We start from the raw sequence: 18,113 nt of genomic DNA on the forward strand, positions 1-18,113 counted from the left end.
GTGGCGCACCGGACAGTCCGGTGCACGATTCTCTTCCTAATCTGGTGTAGCCGACCGTTGCAGATTTGTGGCAGTTGGCGCACCAGACACTGTCCGGTGCACACCGGATAGTCTGGTGCCCTCTGCCGACCGTTGGAGCGGGCCACGCGTCGCCCGCGGATTTGGCGGCCGACCGTTGCGCTGACGGCCGTTGGCTCACCGGACAGTCCGGTGCACCACCAGACAGTCCGGTGAATTATAGTCGTATGCCGCCGAAGTTTTCCCGAGAGTGGCCAGTTCGCCGGAGCTGGCCTGGTGCACCAGACATTGTCCGGTGCACCACCGGATAGTCCGGTGTGCCAAGCCGAACTAAGTCTTGGCTGCACACAGACACTCTTTTCCAATCCTTTCTTTTCCTGTTTTTAGCACTTAGATAACTTCATTAGTACACAAAAACAAATGAACTAAGTCTAGAAACATATCTTCTTGTTGATTTGCACTTCATTCTCTATTTGGCATGTAATAACTCACTCAATATGTGTTGGACACTTAATCACCAAAATATACTAGAAATGGTCTAAGGGTGCATTTCCCTTTCATCTGCCCGTAGGTCATCAGGCCCCTCTTGAGAGACTGAAGCGTCCTCTACCGCACGCCTGCGGTTGAGCTCCGCCCGCAGGTCCTCAGTCAGCGCAGCCCTCACTGAAGGCGAGCGCATCGACGCCGACGCCTCATGTTGACGTCGGGATGACCAAGGCCTGGGCCTGGCTGAGCCAGAGTGCACCATGCCGAGCAGACGGTCGACGTCGTCACGCTACTGCTTCATGGCCCCTGGCGAGGCCGTGGAGCTAGGAGGGTGGCGCAACAACTCCCTGGCTGCGGACAGCGCACCGGGTGTAGCCCTTGACGGTGCCCGAGACGACTGAGCGGGAGTGTGCTGCTGCGCAGCGTGCATAGCAACAGCAACAGGCGTAGGGCGGCTGGAGGCCCATGGCATGGACGACACAGCCTCCTCCTCCGTCAGGAAGTCCTTGGAGGCCCTGCCGTGGTGCTCGACGATATGGACCATGGTGTCGAGCAGGAAAACAAGCAAAAATCTAAAGCCAAGCCCCCTACCTGGCGCGCCAAATGTCGGAGAGGAAATCTCTGGCCGGGTGGTAGAATGCACCCGCCCTAAATTCTAAGATGAGGAGGGTGCCTAAGCATTTTGCCTGTTGTCGGAAGGTGTAAGAACACACGAGAACACAAGGGTTTAGAGTGGTTTATACCACCGGAGCATAAAACCCTACTCCACTGTGTGTTGTATTGCTGGTGCTCGAGAGCTTAGAGAACTTCTCGAGGGTCTAAGTTGGCTTGAGTCAGTGTGAGTCTGAGAGCTTGCCTTGTAACGTCGTGTGCCTTCCCTTTTATAGCTCAAGGGAGGCACATACAAGGTTGCTGAGCCCCGACATGTAGGCCCAGGAACATAACGGATGGAATACCTAGAGCAACTAATGCAGGTGTCGTCTGTGCAATCTCCAGGCCCATGTTGTCCGCAGCACGCGCAACGTTGACGTGAGGCGGCAGCTTCCTTGGTAACGTACGAGTAATGATGGCGTAGCGCACATGGCAGTATGGTCGTGCAGTCTGCTAGTGGAACGGACAGGCTTGCCGCCTGTGGGACTGACAGGTCGCTGCCTGCCAGTGGAATGAACAGGTCTCATTAAATGCGGAGGCAGCACATCGCCTGCCAGTGGAATGGATAGGAACGTCGCCTGCGAAATGGACAGGGCTCATTAAATGTCGAGGCAACACATCGCCTGTCAGCGGAGTGGGCAGGCGGCGCGCCTTATCCGTAATAAATGTAGGGGCCGCGTAACCCGGGGGCCTTACGTCAGGCTCCGCCCGCTGGCTTACGTCACACGCAGTAAGCCATGTGGCTGCATCGGGTCTCCGCCTGGGCGGGGAGCAGAGGCGTATGCGGACAGGTCTGCACTAGACTAGGCCTGGACACGTGTCGGCACTGGACCCCCGTCTGGGTCCTGCCCAAGGCCCGTGTACGTTCTGTCCTGGGACCTTGGGACCCCACTGTGGGCGACCCAGACCCCATACAGAGGGGTCCGGATCCCATTCCAGGGGTCCGGCTTGCACACGTGGAGGTCCGGGACCAACCTTGGGGGTCCGGACTGTATATCCGGGGGTTTGGAACCACCCTTGGGAGTCCGGACTATACATTCGGGGGTCCGGCGCTCTCCCGTGGGGTCCGGACTCACTGTTGATGCTTTGGAGTATGCCACCTTCTCTGGACACGTGGCGGCCTCGGACCCGCCCATGTGGTAGGGTCGGGTGCTGCTGTGGACCTAGAATAGCCGCCTGAGATTGGGGCGAGCCGTGGCTTGGTCCCACACACAGCACTTCTACCACGCGACTAAGGGATAGCCGCGTGGGTTCTTCGTCTTTGTACAGTAGCAGGGGGTACCCTAGTTTCAGGGTACCGACAACGACCCATATACTAAATTTAGGTTACAAAGACCTAGGGAATATCTATCCCCCACAAGCCACCAAGGCTCAAGCCAATTTTTAGAATAATTGGCTCGAGACTTGAGGAATAAGAGTGCTTTTCCTTCACGAAGACCATACGAGTGATGTATTCTGCTGAGCCAACTAGTTGTATTTTTAAACATATATTTTTCCGATGTCTTTTTCTATTGGGTGTAGCCACCGAGCTTTAAATTGACTTGAGTAGCAATCAACTCGATAGTCCCAAAAAATCTTCTCAAATGAATCTCTCATCTCATCTTGTATTCGACCAACAGGTGTCGTGTCATGCTTACGTGTATGATATACGACTTAAGATTTTGCGTGAATGAGGGTTACCCAAATGAGAAATACTCGACTCAAAATCGTTTATCCGACTAAAGATCGTCCGACTGAAAATCATTCACCCATTTGACTGAAGAATGCTTTACTTTAGGTTGCTTGACTAAACGCTACTCGACAAAGGTTGCTTGACTAAACGCTACTCGACTAAAGGTTGCTTGACTAAACACTGCACGACTAAAGACTAAAAAACCGATGTGAGCTGTCTGCTATGAAAAAATTACTATAAGAAAAAAATGAAAGTCGTTTTGTTTTAAATTGTTGTGAGTTGTCCACTATAAGCAAATTGTATATTGTTTTTATGTACTTTGTCTAACTATATCTCTTAAAAAATATATCTAATTTAAAATCATTTTTTACATTGGTGTTCCTGATATTTTTATAAATAAATAAATTTTACAATTCTATTTTTAATAATTTTATTAAAAATTTATTATACCACTCAATTATTGTTATTATGTTTTAGTTTGGGACTGTCTATACAGCACATGGACAATTTATGCCTAAAAACACGCGTGTGTTTGTAGCTGAAAAAACACACATATTTCTTTTAAGAAAAACTGTGTGTTTTGGAAACACAAAACACACACATCTCATATCCACTAGATCAAGATCTAATGGTCATAATAAAAATGCCCTAAAAATAGAGAAAAAATAAACCTAATATACAAAAATAATAATACAAGTTGATGTGTTAATATTTAACATGTTGTCTTGTTTTTCTTGTTGAGAAAGATGGATGTAGAACAGCAAAAATGACCTCTTCCACAAAAAACACACACAAATTTTATGTGCTCACATAACAGTAGTTGCCTGCATGATGCCAAACACTTCTGGAATTTTGCTACTCAGACACAAATCTAGAAAAAAAGATAAAGCAACAACTCACAAACAAATCATACATCATGATAGACATTACAATGATGCGAACCAAAATCAAAGGGGCAGAGGGAGTGATACCTAGTACTTCATCATCTCTTCAGCTTGCTCCCTTTTCTCGTCACTTGATTCCTTAAGAACCTAGAAAAACAAACTAAAACAAAATCATACATGGAACAAAAAAGCATAGTAGCATACAATACTAATTATTACAATATAATACATCAAAACAAACATCAAACAAAAAACATGAAAGTAAGCAACACCAAAACAGCAGCAGCAAAACAAAACAAAAAATACAGCAAAGAAAACAAAACAAAAAACATCAACAACATGGAAACATCTAACACCGTAACAGCAGCAGCAAAACATTACAAGTAAGCAACACCGTAACAGCAGCCGCAAAACAAAACAAAAATACCTAGTACTTCATCATCTCTTCAGCTTGCTCCCTTTCCTCGTCACTTGATTCCTTAAGAACCTAGAAAAACAAACTAAAACAAAATCATACATGGAACAAAAAAGCATAGTAGCATACAATACTAATTATTACAATATAATACATCAAAACAAACATCAAACAAAAACATGAAAGTAAGCAACACCAAAACAGCAGCAGCAAAACAAAACAAAAAATACAGCAAAGAAAACAAAACAAAAAACATCAACAACATGGAAACATCTAACACCGTAACAGCAGCAGCAAAACATTACAAGTAAGCAACACCGTAACAGCAGCCGCAAAACAAAACAAAAATACCTAGTACTTCATCATCTCTTCAGCTTGCTCCCTTTCCTCGTCACTTGATTCCTTAAGAACCTAGAAAAACAAACTAAAACAAAATCATACATGGAACAAAAAAGCATAGTAGCATACAATACTAATTATTACAATATAATACATCAAAACAAACATCAAACAAAAACATGAAAGTAAGCAACACCAAAACAGCAGCAGCAAAACAAAACAAAAAATACAGCAAAACACCTCTTTTCTGGGGTTATAAACATGAAAGTAAGCTTTTGCGTTAACCGTATCCAATGCGATTTACAACAGAACACAGGCACACAACTGCTTTTCTGGGGTTATAAACACATGACTTTTCCCATTTCAGGGCAAAAACTATAACAGACCCAAAAAGGAAGAACCATATGCCATTCAGTTGGCACATATCAAAACATGTTAGAAGATAACAAACAGTTGAGTGCTATGCACATCAAAACACCTCCTGGAGTTACAACCCATATGTCTATTATTAACATATTTTCCAGCATCATGTGGCTGATCATTTACATGTATATAACAAACATAATGGAAAAAATGTGTAATGACAACATACAAGATAGAATACCTTCCCGGGGTTCTTTCTCAGATCAAGGAACTCAAAAATATCAGCATGCCAAGGCTCCAAGTATACAGCAAAATGCACCTAAAGTTTTAGAAGCTGGTTAGAATTTCTGAAGATGAAGGAACTAAAAGCGACGATAATGAAGAAACATAACCTTTCTTTTGCCACCACCCTGATCAACATAGCGAGCAGTATCATTAAAGACACGTAACATAAGAACAATTCCATTTGATGTTCCATTTGTTCCTCGAATATAACTCTCAGTAGCACAGACATTATGAACTGAGACACCAATTCCTCCAGCAGATTTGCTTATTACAGCACACTCTTTGAGGGTTTCATAGATTCCCTCAATGATGTCATCTTTCATGCATATAAGAAAACAGCTGCTTAACTGCATCACAGAAAAAGCAACAGTAAATCAACAATTTCAGAACCCACAATGACATCATCTGGAGGGAAACAAGACACAGTACTTGGGGCCTCGACGTGCCAGCATTGAAAAAAGCATCGGTGAAGCATGAGTAAACCAGCGCTGGGACATCAGATGGTACGTCCTGATGGCAGACTCGATGTCTTCCTTGTGTATCCCCAGTGAAACCCTCATTAACATCTGTTGTAGCCTTTCAACGACCTTACCATCAAGCTTCAACAGGTAAGACCTCTCTAGAGTTTTGAAGCCAAAATAGTCGTAGTCGAAATCCCTATCATAAATTATCTCACTGTCCAAGCGAGCAGCATTCTGAAATGTAACATCATTTGGAATCATGTGAGGGCCAATTTACAACAAGGTGTGTTGTGCAGGGCACAACAAATTTACTGTATGAGATAAACAGCCTTGTAAAAAACGAATGGAACAATGGATTCAACTGCCAGAAACAGATCAGCACTGTCTACATAGGTGCCCCTGTCAGAAATGTGTCAGGGGAAAACCAGAATCTCACCTTCATGATGATTTCATAAACATCTTCAGTGACCAGAGGGGCATCAGCCTGGATCTCTTGTTTGCATGTACATGTCCTTAAACCTGCATCCACAACAGCCACACCCCAACTCACCACCCAATCCAAATGAATGAATGAAATTAGACCAAAGTCAGTCGTTACTTACGTCTCCGAGAATGACTTCTTCGTGTTCTTGTGCAGGTTCGATACAACAATCCTCGCCACCAGCTTCACGAATCACGACAGAGAACAGGGGCAACAACCCCACGTCAGCACAGACAGAAAGACAAACAACTGGTGTGTGTGAGAGAGAGAGAGAGAGAGAGTGGCAAGAACATATGTGTGTGAGAGAGTAGCAATAACCGGTGAGCAGCCCCCTGCAAAAAATTGAACCTTTGGAATAAAAAACAAAAGCCCAACAAAGAAGATATAAAAAAGGCTCAACAAGAGATACAAAAAAGGGCCCCAAAACAAAGTACTAAAAACAAAAAATAAAAAGGATAAAAAATGGGCCTAAAAAGTACGTAGCCCACAAAAAAAACAAACCCAATACTCCCCAACAGAAAAAAGTGGCACAAAAAGTGGTCCAAAAACAAAAGGCCACAAAAAACCCTAAAGCCTTTACACAGAAAAAAAAAGCACGATCAACTCCCCCTACTCCCCAGCCGCCAGCAACCCCAAAACCAACCCTAGGAGCAAACGCATTCAAAAGATACAAGGAAAAGAAGGGCACAAAAAGTACAAAAAAAGATGGGAGGAGACAGTGGAGGCAAAGAAATTGAAAAGGTACTCACATATGAGCCCCACGCCCTCATTTTAATGTTGTTTCTCTCATTCAATCAGTGCTACCCACGTAAAAATAACCTGCAAACACATGAATCAGACAGAAAAGTAAAAATAACTCATATTAGATTTGTCATCCCCTCCTCCAATTAGACTCCAATTAAAAATCCCCCACGATGCCAAAAAAGCAAAATCGCCAAAACACATACATCTTAAATTACACAGGAACTTCAAAAAAAGATAGATATATACATCAACTTTTGGCTAACCCTGAACCTTTGATTGTATTACCTCTGCAATTGGAGAGAAACCTGACACTATCCATTAGCCATCCAATGATGATCTGCCACACAAAAAACAAACCTATTACATGAACTTGCCCCTACGCCTCCGCCTCCAAACTTGCTTGGTCTCCATGATCTTCTCAACCTATGCCTTCTTATTTGATGACTAGAGCACAACAGCTGCCACAACAACAAAAATGAATTGCATAGCACAATGATAAGAGATAAAAAAAGCAGCGGTAACATACCTGCATTTCGTCTAGCTATATGTCCATAAACAAGGTCTGCAAAAACAAATTCAAAAAAAAGTCATAACATGCATGGCCTCTTAAAAAAGCTCCTCCTGCATCACCCCAAAAAAGTGATCTACTGCCTTTGCTGCAAAAAACATCATATAGAACAAAGCCATGGGCACCTAAATTTATGTGCCAATGCAAAAAAAACAACTGATCATAATTTTGTTTCCCTTTTGCAGGTTCATGAATATGACACTACCAAGACTGTCAGAGAAAATAACATATTCTCGCAAGATGAAATCAACAATTTTCAACAGTATATATTGTGAATAATTGGAAGTAGTCAGGTAGCTATATCTCAATTCTAGAAATTACAATTGAGAAAGATAATCTATTCACATGTTTGAAAACTGACTTTTGTGATTTTTATGAATGCATAAACAAAAATATAGATGGCTGGAACCTCTTTGACTCAGAGTGGAACAACACAATCACCAAGCAGTCAGATGTGCACACAAATGTCGTTCCCATATGTGTCAAACCAGGTAATAAAAAATGCACGAAAACCCCAGCCACCCTACACACACAAAAAATAATATGCACCTATCACAGAAAATATAATATGAATATTTGATTGAGCCTTGATGATTATGCAGGGGGATACATGGACCTGATGATGGAACAGATACGTAACTCACAAGGAGAATCAGCAAGTGATGAATGCAATGAAATGCATAGTGGCATGGACACACAAAATGAAACCATGAACAACACCACACTAGAAAAGCCATGGGAGACATACACACAAATGATTCTTGAGAGCGACACCCTGCTTGCAGATGCAAACATGTCCAAGGAAAGGTGTGGAGCTTGGGAAAAAAGCAATAAACATATGCAGCATAACTCAGAGGAGAATACATACAAGAATTTTGAAGTGGATGGATGTTCAAGTGCATACGCTGAGGTACGAAATCATCCATCTCGAAAACTCCAAATGATCTGATCATGCAGACAAATACACATTTGAGAACAAAACAAAATAAAAAAAAATAAACTAACAACTAACAAAAATAACGGGTATTTATGTAGGAGACATTTGGGGGATGCATTGAAGCCGGTGCATCTAAATATGGTGAAGCAGTATACCACAGAGATCTCTTTGAAGGAATGCATGTAGAACAACTACCTGATTGTGCACCAAATGTAGATGGAAGGGCAGTTGAAACATCAAGTGCTCGTGAAAACTTTGATGCTGCAGAATTTAAAAAAACAGATGGAAGTGAAGAAGAGTTAACAGAGGATCAGATCGATGCCTTCATTATGAGTGAGCAGATAGCTGCATTAGAAGGAAACAATGCACCAATAGACAACAAATGTACACCTCAAGTTGGGATGGAATTTAAGACCAGGGGAGATGCAGAGCACTTCTTATTCTTCTATGGGTTTTTGGCTGGTTATAAACCAGCAATCACCCACACTTTCAGAACTTCCAACAAAAAAAGAAACAATGAGGTTACAAAGGTGGAGCTGAAATGTAACAAGCATGGCAAAACAAAAAAAGCTGATCAGCAGGAACAAGATAATTGCATAGAACATCAGGGGAGCGAGAAAGGGCCAAAAAGGAATACAAATGTCCAGGTTAAAACAGACTGCAGAGTAGTCATGGTTATAAAAGAACATCAACAGAAGTGGGTGATCGATAGGTTAGACTTGGAACACAATCATGATCTCAGACCAGCAGACAGCAACAACATGTTTAGCGGACATAAATACATGACTGAAATGGAAAAAGGAGTTATACGAACATTGAACCACAACAACATACCTACTCGAAAGATGATTGCTATATTGTCTTATCTGAGAGGAGGTATGACAGCATTGCCGTACAAAAAAAAAGATGTAAGTAACTACAGAACTAAATTAAACAAGGAAGTAACAGGAAATGATATGACACAAGCACTGCAGTTTTTCCAGGAAAAACAGAAGGAAGATCCCAATTTCTTCTATAGAATTGTCATTGGAGAAGATAAAAAAGTGAAGCACATGTTTTGGGCTGATGGGACATCTTTGAAATACTACGAGATGTATGGAGATTGCATCAGTTTCGACACCACATACATGACTAACAAGTACAACCTACCACTTGCGCCATTTGTGGGAGTTACAGGGCATGCACATACATGCTTGTTCGCATGTGCATTCATTTCTGATGAAACAATAGAAACATTCAAGTGGATATTCAGCACATTCCTTGAGGCCATGGGAGGAAAACACCCTCGAACAATAATAACAGATCAAGATAAAGCAATGAGAACCGCAATCAAAGAGGTCTTCCCTGAAACAGTGCATAGGAATTGCTTCTTCCACATAAAAAGCAAATGCTACCAGAAAAACGGAAATTGCTTTGCAAGAAATTTAGGAATGGCAGAGGACTTTGAGGACATAGTTAACTATTCACTAACTGTGCATGAATTTGAGAGGGACTGGAAGAAAATGGTTGAGGACTACCACCTAGAAAACAATAAGTATTTCAACAAAATGTGGGAAACAAGAGCTAGGTTCATACCGGTATACTTCAAAAATGACTTCTTCCCATTCTTGCAAAGTACAGGAAGAAGCGAGGGCACAAACTCAAGGTTTAAAGACAATGTGGCTTCAACTTATAGTGTGATTAGCTTCTTGCGTGAGTACCAAAGGATTGTGGAACAAGTGAATGTGTCAGAGGAGTATGAGGATAATGAAAGCAATCGGAAACGTCCAAAGGAACTAATGTTTGGATATACAATAGAGAGGCAAGCACAAGAAGCATACAATAGAAACATATTCAAAAAATTCCAGTCCCAGTTCCAAACAACCCCAAAACTAAGTTACAACATAACAGCTGCCCCGCATACTTTTGAGGTGTATCCAAAAACAAACCAGGAACACAAACCACATAAAACAAGGAGGTACCTTGTTATGGCTAACCTAACATATGGAATGGAAGAGTTCACTTGTGTATGCGGCAAGTTTGACAAGGATGGCATTTTATGCTCCCACATACTTAAAGTAATCATTGAAGAAGGGCTCACGAAAATCCCAGAGGAATACATAATGGACAGGTGGAAGAAAAAACAAAACCAAAAAGATGCACCACTGATGCATGCATCAATGGCAACTCATCCAGTACTAAGGCATAACCTATTGAGTCAGAAAGCAGCATTGCTCACATCAGCAGCAGCAAAAACAGAGAAGACTATGCAGTATATATCTGAAGAATTAGACAAACTACAAGAAAAGGTTTGCCAAATGCTATCATCAGAAGAAGTTATAATAGGGGGACCTTGGACAGGAACAGTGGGAGGGAACAATGCTGAAAATCAGAGCAGACCAATAGTTGAAATTCTGAAGAACCCTGAAGCAGTGAAACAGAAAGGAAGGCCAAAAAAACCTACAAGGCTAAAACCAATAGTAGAGGAAATCCGCAGCAAGATGAAGAAGGCAGAGCAGAAAAAAAACAAGAAAACAAACAATGCAGCAGCAAGTACGTCTAACTGAAAACACATCCCGCTTAGTGTTTTTAAACAATTACATTAACTTTAAATCTTTTTCTTCCCATCCCCCCTAAAAATATAAATTGAACAAAATTAGATTGATCCACAAATATGTGTTGTTTTCTATGATCACAGGCCCACAAGGAAAAGAGAAGAAGAAGATGAAAAGATCAGCAACTTGTAGTGTTACCGCTCCGCTCCCACAGAACCACCACCCACTCATGCTATGAAGATGCAGGAAAATGGAGAAAAAAGAAGAACGTTTCAATGGGGAAGAAGTGAAGGGATAGACTCTAAAATTTAGAATTAGTACGAACACCAAAAGGCTGAATTTGTTTTATATATTCAGTTAAGGCATGTAACTCGTTTGGGTAAAAAAACTGTTGACAAAAAGATCCTGCTGGGACAATAAAAAGTAAAACAAAAACTTTTTGAACGGATAGAAAAAGTGCATGCATACATTTATATTACATATGTCATATAAGTATCAACGTAGAAATGAACGTCACTTAGAACAAGTGATTTTATTTGGAAAAATGGTATGGACTAAAACTTGACATTGTTTGATTCAGGAGTCATTGCAAATTGGTGGTACACTTTTTGAGAACGAGAAAAAAATAAAGATGCTTGGTCTCTGCCATTGCTCCTCCGAACATCCAACGATAACGCGATCAGCTAAATTGGAATATTTGGGTTTTGCTACTGGACAATCCGTGGATCAATATTCTGGTTTTAAAAAAACAAAAAATAAAGCAAATTAGAGGAAAAAAAGACGGAGCACAAAAAACTGTACACCGCTAAAAGCACCCCCACACCATGAAACACACACACAAAGCAAAAAAGAATGAAACAAAAATAATTACATCTTACAAAAAACAATACGGTCAGTTGATTGGGATAGTTTGATTTGGTAATAGCAATTTTTTAAGTTCGGTCGTAATTAGTTACAATTTTAGAAAAAAGAATTATGAAGATATACAATAAGGCAAAAAGCTAGTTTATCAGAATGTAATAGGTAATGGCGTTAGCAAAAAAATTGGCTTAAACAATGATATGTTTTATACTGAATGAATATTCACAAGAATCATTTCCAGATATAAATATTATAAATTACCGTGTCCTATGGCAACAAACTCTGAAAAAAAGAGAAAGCCACCAACTACTAAAAAATTGTTTTGTCATATAAACAGACATGCTTATTCTTCTTTATAAAGAATTAGTATATAGTTGAGGTCCAAAAATGATGGTTATGAAATGCATATTGAGATGTGACAATAGAGAAAATACCTAAAGTAACCATTTTATCTATATTTTTTATTTTCTTACGCATCTACATTAGTAGTCATTATATTAGCACAAAGGGTCTTTTTGCTTCATATTAGAATAATGGACAACATAGTTCACCAAACTAAAAGCAGTTAGTTCATTTGCAAACTTTCATTCAAAAAGATCATATATCAATTGCAACACCAGTTTTATAGATCATGTGAGCGATTATATATATCTTGAAAAAAATTGGGCATGTAAAATTTTGACTAATGCATGGGGGGGTTTCAGAACACCAATCCTAGACTGAATGCTACCAATCCTACCACTCCGACATCAGAAAAACATACAAGTTATAGGTTGAAGCAAAAAAATCATGAGCTCCAAAATTTAGCTTAACTAACATAAGCAATTCACGCCACATATATTAGTTTGTGTTCAAAAATAGAAAGAAAATTTTAACAACTGAACATAAACAACCTCAACAGAAATCCAACATAAAAATAAACAATCCAGCAAATCCACCCCACCATCACCAAAAAACCTAACAATGACCCCTACCAAATAAACTCTTCTGTTTTCAAAAACAAAAAAAGAACAAACTACAACAAAATAGATGAATGTACATAAATGAAAACTGACATAGAACAAGAAATTAAATGAAACATTGCAACCCTAGAACCCAAACAAACACTTAATTTAAATCACAAAACCTGAAGAAACATGTTGCGAACAAGAGACTTGTCTTCGGTATTCTTCTCACTAAAATAGAGCTCATTGGCTAGTGAAATTCGGATTTGAGGGATATTCTCAGCACGGAACTTTAACATCATGTCAACAGATATATCCCAATATTCCATATACTTTAAAGTGAAAATACCACAATCGTGCCTAAAAAAGAAAAATTAAAATTACTACAAGAAATAATATATTAACTCTGATTTGAAACCATATAAATTATAAAAACAAAAACTAAAATAGAAAAATGAAAACTAGGTTCTAATAAAAAAGGATAAAAATGAACGTACGTATTTTCTTGCTTTGGTACCGCAGGATACAAAATTTTGAATGATGATAGATCCATGTTTGATTCAGAATATAATAACCAAAGGACTTTGAACACACGAATCTATACAACACAAAAAAAGTTTGAGAAAATGGAAAACACAAAAAATAGAATTTAAAACAACTTATAGACTTAGTAAAAAATAAAAATGGAGAACAATATGACTTACAAGCTTATCTCTAACAAAGCACTGGAAAGGATCATCTTCATCAAAATATGAATCAAGGAAACATAACGCTTATTCTTCAAATCCACAAAGAACAAAAACCAATGCTTCGAGTGGCACACCGGAAAGTACAACTGAAAAACAGATTGAGAGAAATTAAGGATAAAAATAGAAAAATGCATGAAGATTTTTTAAAAATATAACAAAAAGAGAGAGCAACAACCTTATTAGAGCGATGTAGCTTCAGAGCAGAATTGGCCCCCAGAAACGATTTTCTCAGATCTTCAACCTCAAATTGACTGTTGTATTCCATCATTGAATGTTGTAATAAATTGAATTTTTAAAAATAAAACAGAATTACATTCAATAAAAACACTGATACAAAAAAATCATGCAAATAAAAAAACCATCATATATTGCATCTGGGAAAAAATGAGTTGAAAAAAATTACCCCAACTTTGGGATAAAAGAAATGTTTCTTTGACAGTCTTGGATGAACATCTTCAAAATGTTTTCGGCAGAACCCAACAATAAAAAAGTTGTCGCAATGTCCATTGGGTTCTATTGACAGTCCAAAAGATTCCCAATTCACAGTGGTGGTTTTTGAAAACCGAACTGCAACAAAACTACACAAAAAATGGGTTTATTATAAAACTTGAAGTATATGAAGAGAAAATATACTAAATAATCAAGCATTGGGATAAGAATACAAGATGCACTTACTCTTTCTATTGGCTACGCCCCATGCCACAAAGGATATAATAATATCGCAATTGCACAACAGAACATGGTAATGGGACATTAGGATGTGGGGCTTGTAACCGATTTTCACCAATATACTGAACATCACTTCTGACTACATTTGCCACTTCTAGTTGATTTCCCAACAAATTTTCCCTAGCTTCTCGATCATTGAATATATTCCTATCATTGTACATTTGGTCAACTATAGCTGTTGATTTAGATCTTCTACTGCCATGTAAACTAGCACCAACCATTTCACCAACAACATTGTGAACCTGGATAAAAAATGGGAGAACATAACATGAGTTTTAGGATATAAAATTAAAAATTAAAAAGAATGGATAAAATAGCAAACATAAAAACAGACCACATAGGACAGTGTAGCTAGAAAAATAAAATATCACCTCCTGAACCGCTCTCACATGATCGTCAATAACAATAACATCTTGATTTTTGCCACTTATCCCTTCGGACTTCCTAGGCCTTTCTGTTGAGTTCAGTGTTGAAAGATTACATGCTAATGTTGGCTCAAAGAATGTGGCATTCACTGGAGGAACTGCCCCATCAGCATGAGACTGACATAGAGGACAAAAAAGGAAATACATATAAGTAAAAAAACAGAAACTCACCTAACCAAAAAGAACAGTGAAAAAGGCATATAGCAGACCTTTTGAGCATGAGAAACTAGCACAGAAACAACCTTCTCTGGTACATCAATGTTGGCTACTGCTGTTGTATCACTTTCAGGACACAACTCAATAAGGCTTCTAGAGGAATTTGCATGTGACTTAACTAAAGGTTGTAATACAACATTGGGAGGAGTAGGGTGAACACCATGGGTGCATGTAGGCAAAGCAGAATGACCTAACCCGATTGGAATGACATCTGACCCATGTGGACATATAGCATTATCAGGTGCAGTATTTTTTTTGTGGTCACTTTCATCATCTGAAATGTGGAGGTCAAAAAGACCCACAGGTGAGAAGAGGTTTGTACGTGGAAAGCGACCCAACTTGTCAGTTTTGGAGAAATGGAATCGCTTATTGAGTGGATGAACACGCTCTACAATAAAAAATTAAGAAAAAAATATACATACATCAGATTAGGATAGATTTTATATGACGACCAAAAAATAGTGCAATAAAAACCCATCAATAAAAGATACTAAACATGAAACCACAAACATATTAAAAGCACAAAAAACATCTACATGGAATTGAAAATGCTATGAACACAAACAATAAAAAAATCAGCATATAATAGAGATAATCTAGATGCATTAAACAATAAAGTGCATGGAACCAAAAAAAGACAAATGGAGATTAAAACACTAACCCGCTGGGGGCTTCACAGAAGTTGCAGTATTTGCATCCGACCTGTAAACGACTGGTGTGTTCAGATGTATGGGCACTGTTACCAGTGGATTGCTAGTACCCACACCAAGACCTTTCCTATCAGATGACTCAACAATGTCCGCAACAACGACTTTCTCATCTGACTTAACAATAGCTGGTTGCACATTGATATCAGTATGGGTGTATTTCTCATTTGACTTAACAGCCATCGTTTTCACTAGAGGGTCTATGGAATTCAAAATCTCCTGATGCTTGATAGACATTGCTTCAACCATAATTTTCACAGAATCGACTACAGCTTCAATGCACCTTGTCTTGCAAACCGAACAACAACCCTTGAACTTGTCGCACATAACTTGGCAAATACTGTCAATACGTTGGACATCCACTAATTGGCCAAAATCAACTAATAACTTTTCCTTCAAAAAATTGAAATCGTCCTGAAACTGTTTCTCTGCTTCAATTAGCACCTTCTCTCTATAGGCAGCTCTCTATATAGAAAAATAAAAAATGAATAACAAATATAGAAAAAATTGAGACAACAACCAAATGAAACAAAAAAAGTGAAGATAAAAATATACAATGGCGAACTAATACAGAAAAAAATGATCAAGAACAAACAACCTGAGCCTTACAAAAACCAGCAAAAGTTTCGATCAACTTAATCATAGGAGAGGAAATAATGGCCTGCAAAAACAAAAAAACGTGGTCATACATGAACTCCAAGAACTACAATTCAAATGTCTGGACAAATGATTGTTATGGTCACTAAATATGTGAAATCTTAATGATAATGGTATATGGAAATCAGCATTAAGCACAGAAGTTTGGAATCCTTCCATCCTTTTACATCTTGCAATCGACTCTGCAAATTTGCATGTCATTGCAGTTCTCCCAAATGTTCAAAACAAGATTAAATTAAGAGACACTTTATCATCTATAATTAAAGTGTTGCATGTCCTCAAACTAGTACAACCTGAAAACCACCTCCAGAAAATAGCTTCTTCTAAAACAATCAACAAATTTAAAAATATTTCCACCTACCCTGGCTAAAAAACCTCGAGTTGCCAAATGCAGTTCAAACACAACAAATAATTACACTTCGCTGGAATCTAAACAATAGGAGTAGGGGACATTTCACTTGAATCTGAACATTAAGGAGCAGGGGACAAAATTAGCTGCACAATCCAACTAGTTTTCTACACAACTTCATTTGGTCCAACTAACCTAACTGGAAGCAAGATCACACAACTAAACAAAAGTCTACAACGCTTCCACGCCAATGGCCTCAAAGGAAAAAAGCAAGCACACATGTCAAAAAAACTTATGCACAAGAACAAAAACGAGGAGCAAAAACAAAAAAACTGATACTCCCTCACCGGATCAACCATGTCAACACACGCTGGAGCCCCATCGCCGTGGGCTGGAGCAGTAGAGCCACCCACTTCACCACAGCTCCTCCGCTGACAGCAAACATGGATCCCATCAGAGCCACCTCCCCCTCTACAGCAACTCATCATGGACCAGCGCGAGATCAGGAAATCGCCACCGGGGAGCCGACTCCGCCACTATGCGTCACAGAAATTGCCTTCTCTCATCTCCTACCGGACAGCCCGCCGATCGCCAGCAACACGAACAGCACGAGCAGCAGAGAAAAAAATCGCCGCCCCCTCCCCTGGATAGCCCGACGGCTGCCAGCAACAGAGGAGCAGAAGAAATGGGGAGGGCGGAGACCTTGCCGACAAACAACAGCACGTCGTGGGAAGCTTCGTCGGCCCTCGTTCTCACGCATTCCAGAGGGCAGGGCGTTGGGGAAAGTGAACCGACGCTCCGTCGCATTCCAGAGGGCAATGGTTGGGGAAAGTGAACAACGCGCGGAAAGTGAAAAGACGCCTAAGTAAAAAATCAAACAGTGCAATAGGGACCCTCTGTCAGCGACAGTAGACAGAAAAATATCCAACAGATGAAAAAAAAGCATATGGCAGATCCAACGGTGCACAAACGTGGATGCGTAGTCCAGTGCTTCTTCCGGTTGCTTGTTCTCAGCCTGAAATGCCTGCGCCGGGTTGGGGTAACAAGCCTCTTTCGCTGTGCCGTCGCCGTGGTTGAAGAGCTGAGACGCAACGAACTTGTGGAGCACTAAAGGCAGTAGGAGGAGGCTTGGGGCTCTCCACCAACCGAGGGCGCGCGAGAAGCCTTTGCTCAGGGAAACAAACAGACAGACGCAACTCAGGATCGATAACAGACACTCGATTCCTTGAAGCGATGAAGTGGAGGCGAGCATGAACCTCGCGGGGAGGTAGCGGCAGAGGAATGCGAGCGGAGGCATCTCGTCCCGACCACAGCGGGGACCATGAAAGGGCGGCTCCGGGAGCTAGAGCTAGCCGTGCGCGCCGGCGTGATGGAGAGAGGGAAGCGCTGTCCAGTAGCTAGTGAGTAGTGAGCGGTGATGGAGCTGGCTTGCCGTGGTACAGCTGCTGGCTGCTGGCTGCTGGCAGGACGTTGGGGAAGATGAACGGGCGCTCAGCCAGAGAGCAAAGATTGGGGAAAGTGGACAGCGGAAAGCGAAGAGACGCAATAGGGACCCTCTGTCAGCGAGAAAAATATCCAACAGATGAAAAAGAGCATCCTGCAGATCCAACGGCGTACAAATCGAGTGAAAACAACAAG

The 18,113-nt window shown here is 40.5% G+C and overlaps 2 protein-coding genes and 1 long non-coding RNA gene across 3 annotated transcripts; all 3 read right to left on the reverse strand.

The window, feature by feature from the left end:
• Positions 1–3,304: 3,304 nt before the first annotated feature.
• Positions 3,305–4,550, reverse strand: LOC111590107 (uncharacterized). The gene is made up of 4 exons (XR_002749189.2): positions 4,478–4,550; positions 4,139–4,198; positions 3,799–3,858; positions 3,305–3,698 (listed from the first exon to the last, which is right to left on the reverse strand). It is a non-coding gene; the product is annotated as an uncharacterized lncRNA (long non-coding RNA).
• Positions 4,551–4,934: 384 nt separating this feature from the next.
• Positions 4,935–6,354, reverse strand: LOC103639355 (ribonucleoside-diphosphate reductase large subunit-like). Its single transcript, XM_023301098.2, has 6 exons — positions 6,177–6,354; positions 6,011–6,093; positions 5,543–5,808; positions 5,221–5,452; positions 5,070–5,147; positions 4,935–4,946 (listed from the first exon to the last, which is right to left on the reverse strand). Exons 2-6 carry the CDS (start codon positions 6,014–6,016, stop codon positions 4,935–4,937), a joined length of 594 nt encoding a protein of 197 aa, XP_023156866.1. The 5' UTR covers positions 6,017–6,093; positions 6,177–6,354.
• A 491-nt stretch (positions 6,355–6,845) lies between these two features.
• On the reverse strand, positions 6,846–17,772 carry LOC118473473 (uncharacterized). The gene is made up of 9 exons (XM_035962853.1): positions 17,443–17,772; positions 16,068–16,130; positions 15,424–15,934; positions 14,756–15,150; positions 14,493–14,663; positions 14,177–14,363; positions 8,500–8,565; positions 7,326–7,361; positions 6,846–6,874 (listed from the first exon to the last, which is right to left on the reverse strand). The coding sequence occupies exons 1-9, from the start codon at positions 17,770–17,772 to the stop codon at positions 6,846–6,848; spliced, it is 1,788 nt and encodes a 595-aa protein (XP_035818746.1).
• Between the last annotated feature and the right edge of the window lie 341 nt (positions 17,773–18,113).

The sequence above is a fragment of the Zea mays genome, chromosome 9 (genome assembly GCF_902167145.1).
Source record: "Zea mays cultivar B73 chromosome 9, Zm-B73-REFERENCE-NAM-5.0, whole genome shotgun sequence".
Taxonomy (NCBI): Eukaryota; Viridiplantae; Streptophyta; class Magnoliopsida; order Poales; family Poaceae; genus Zea; species Zea mays.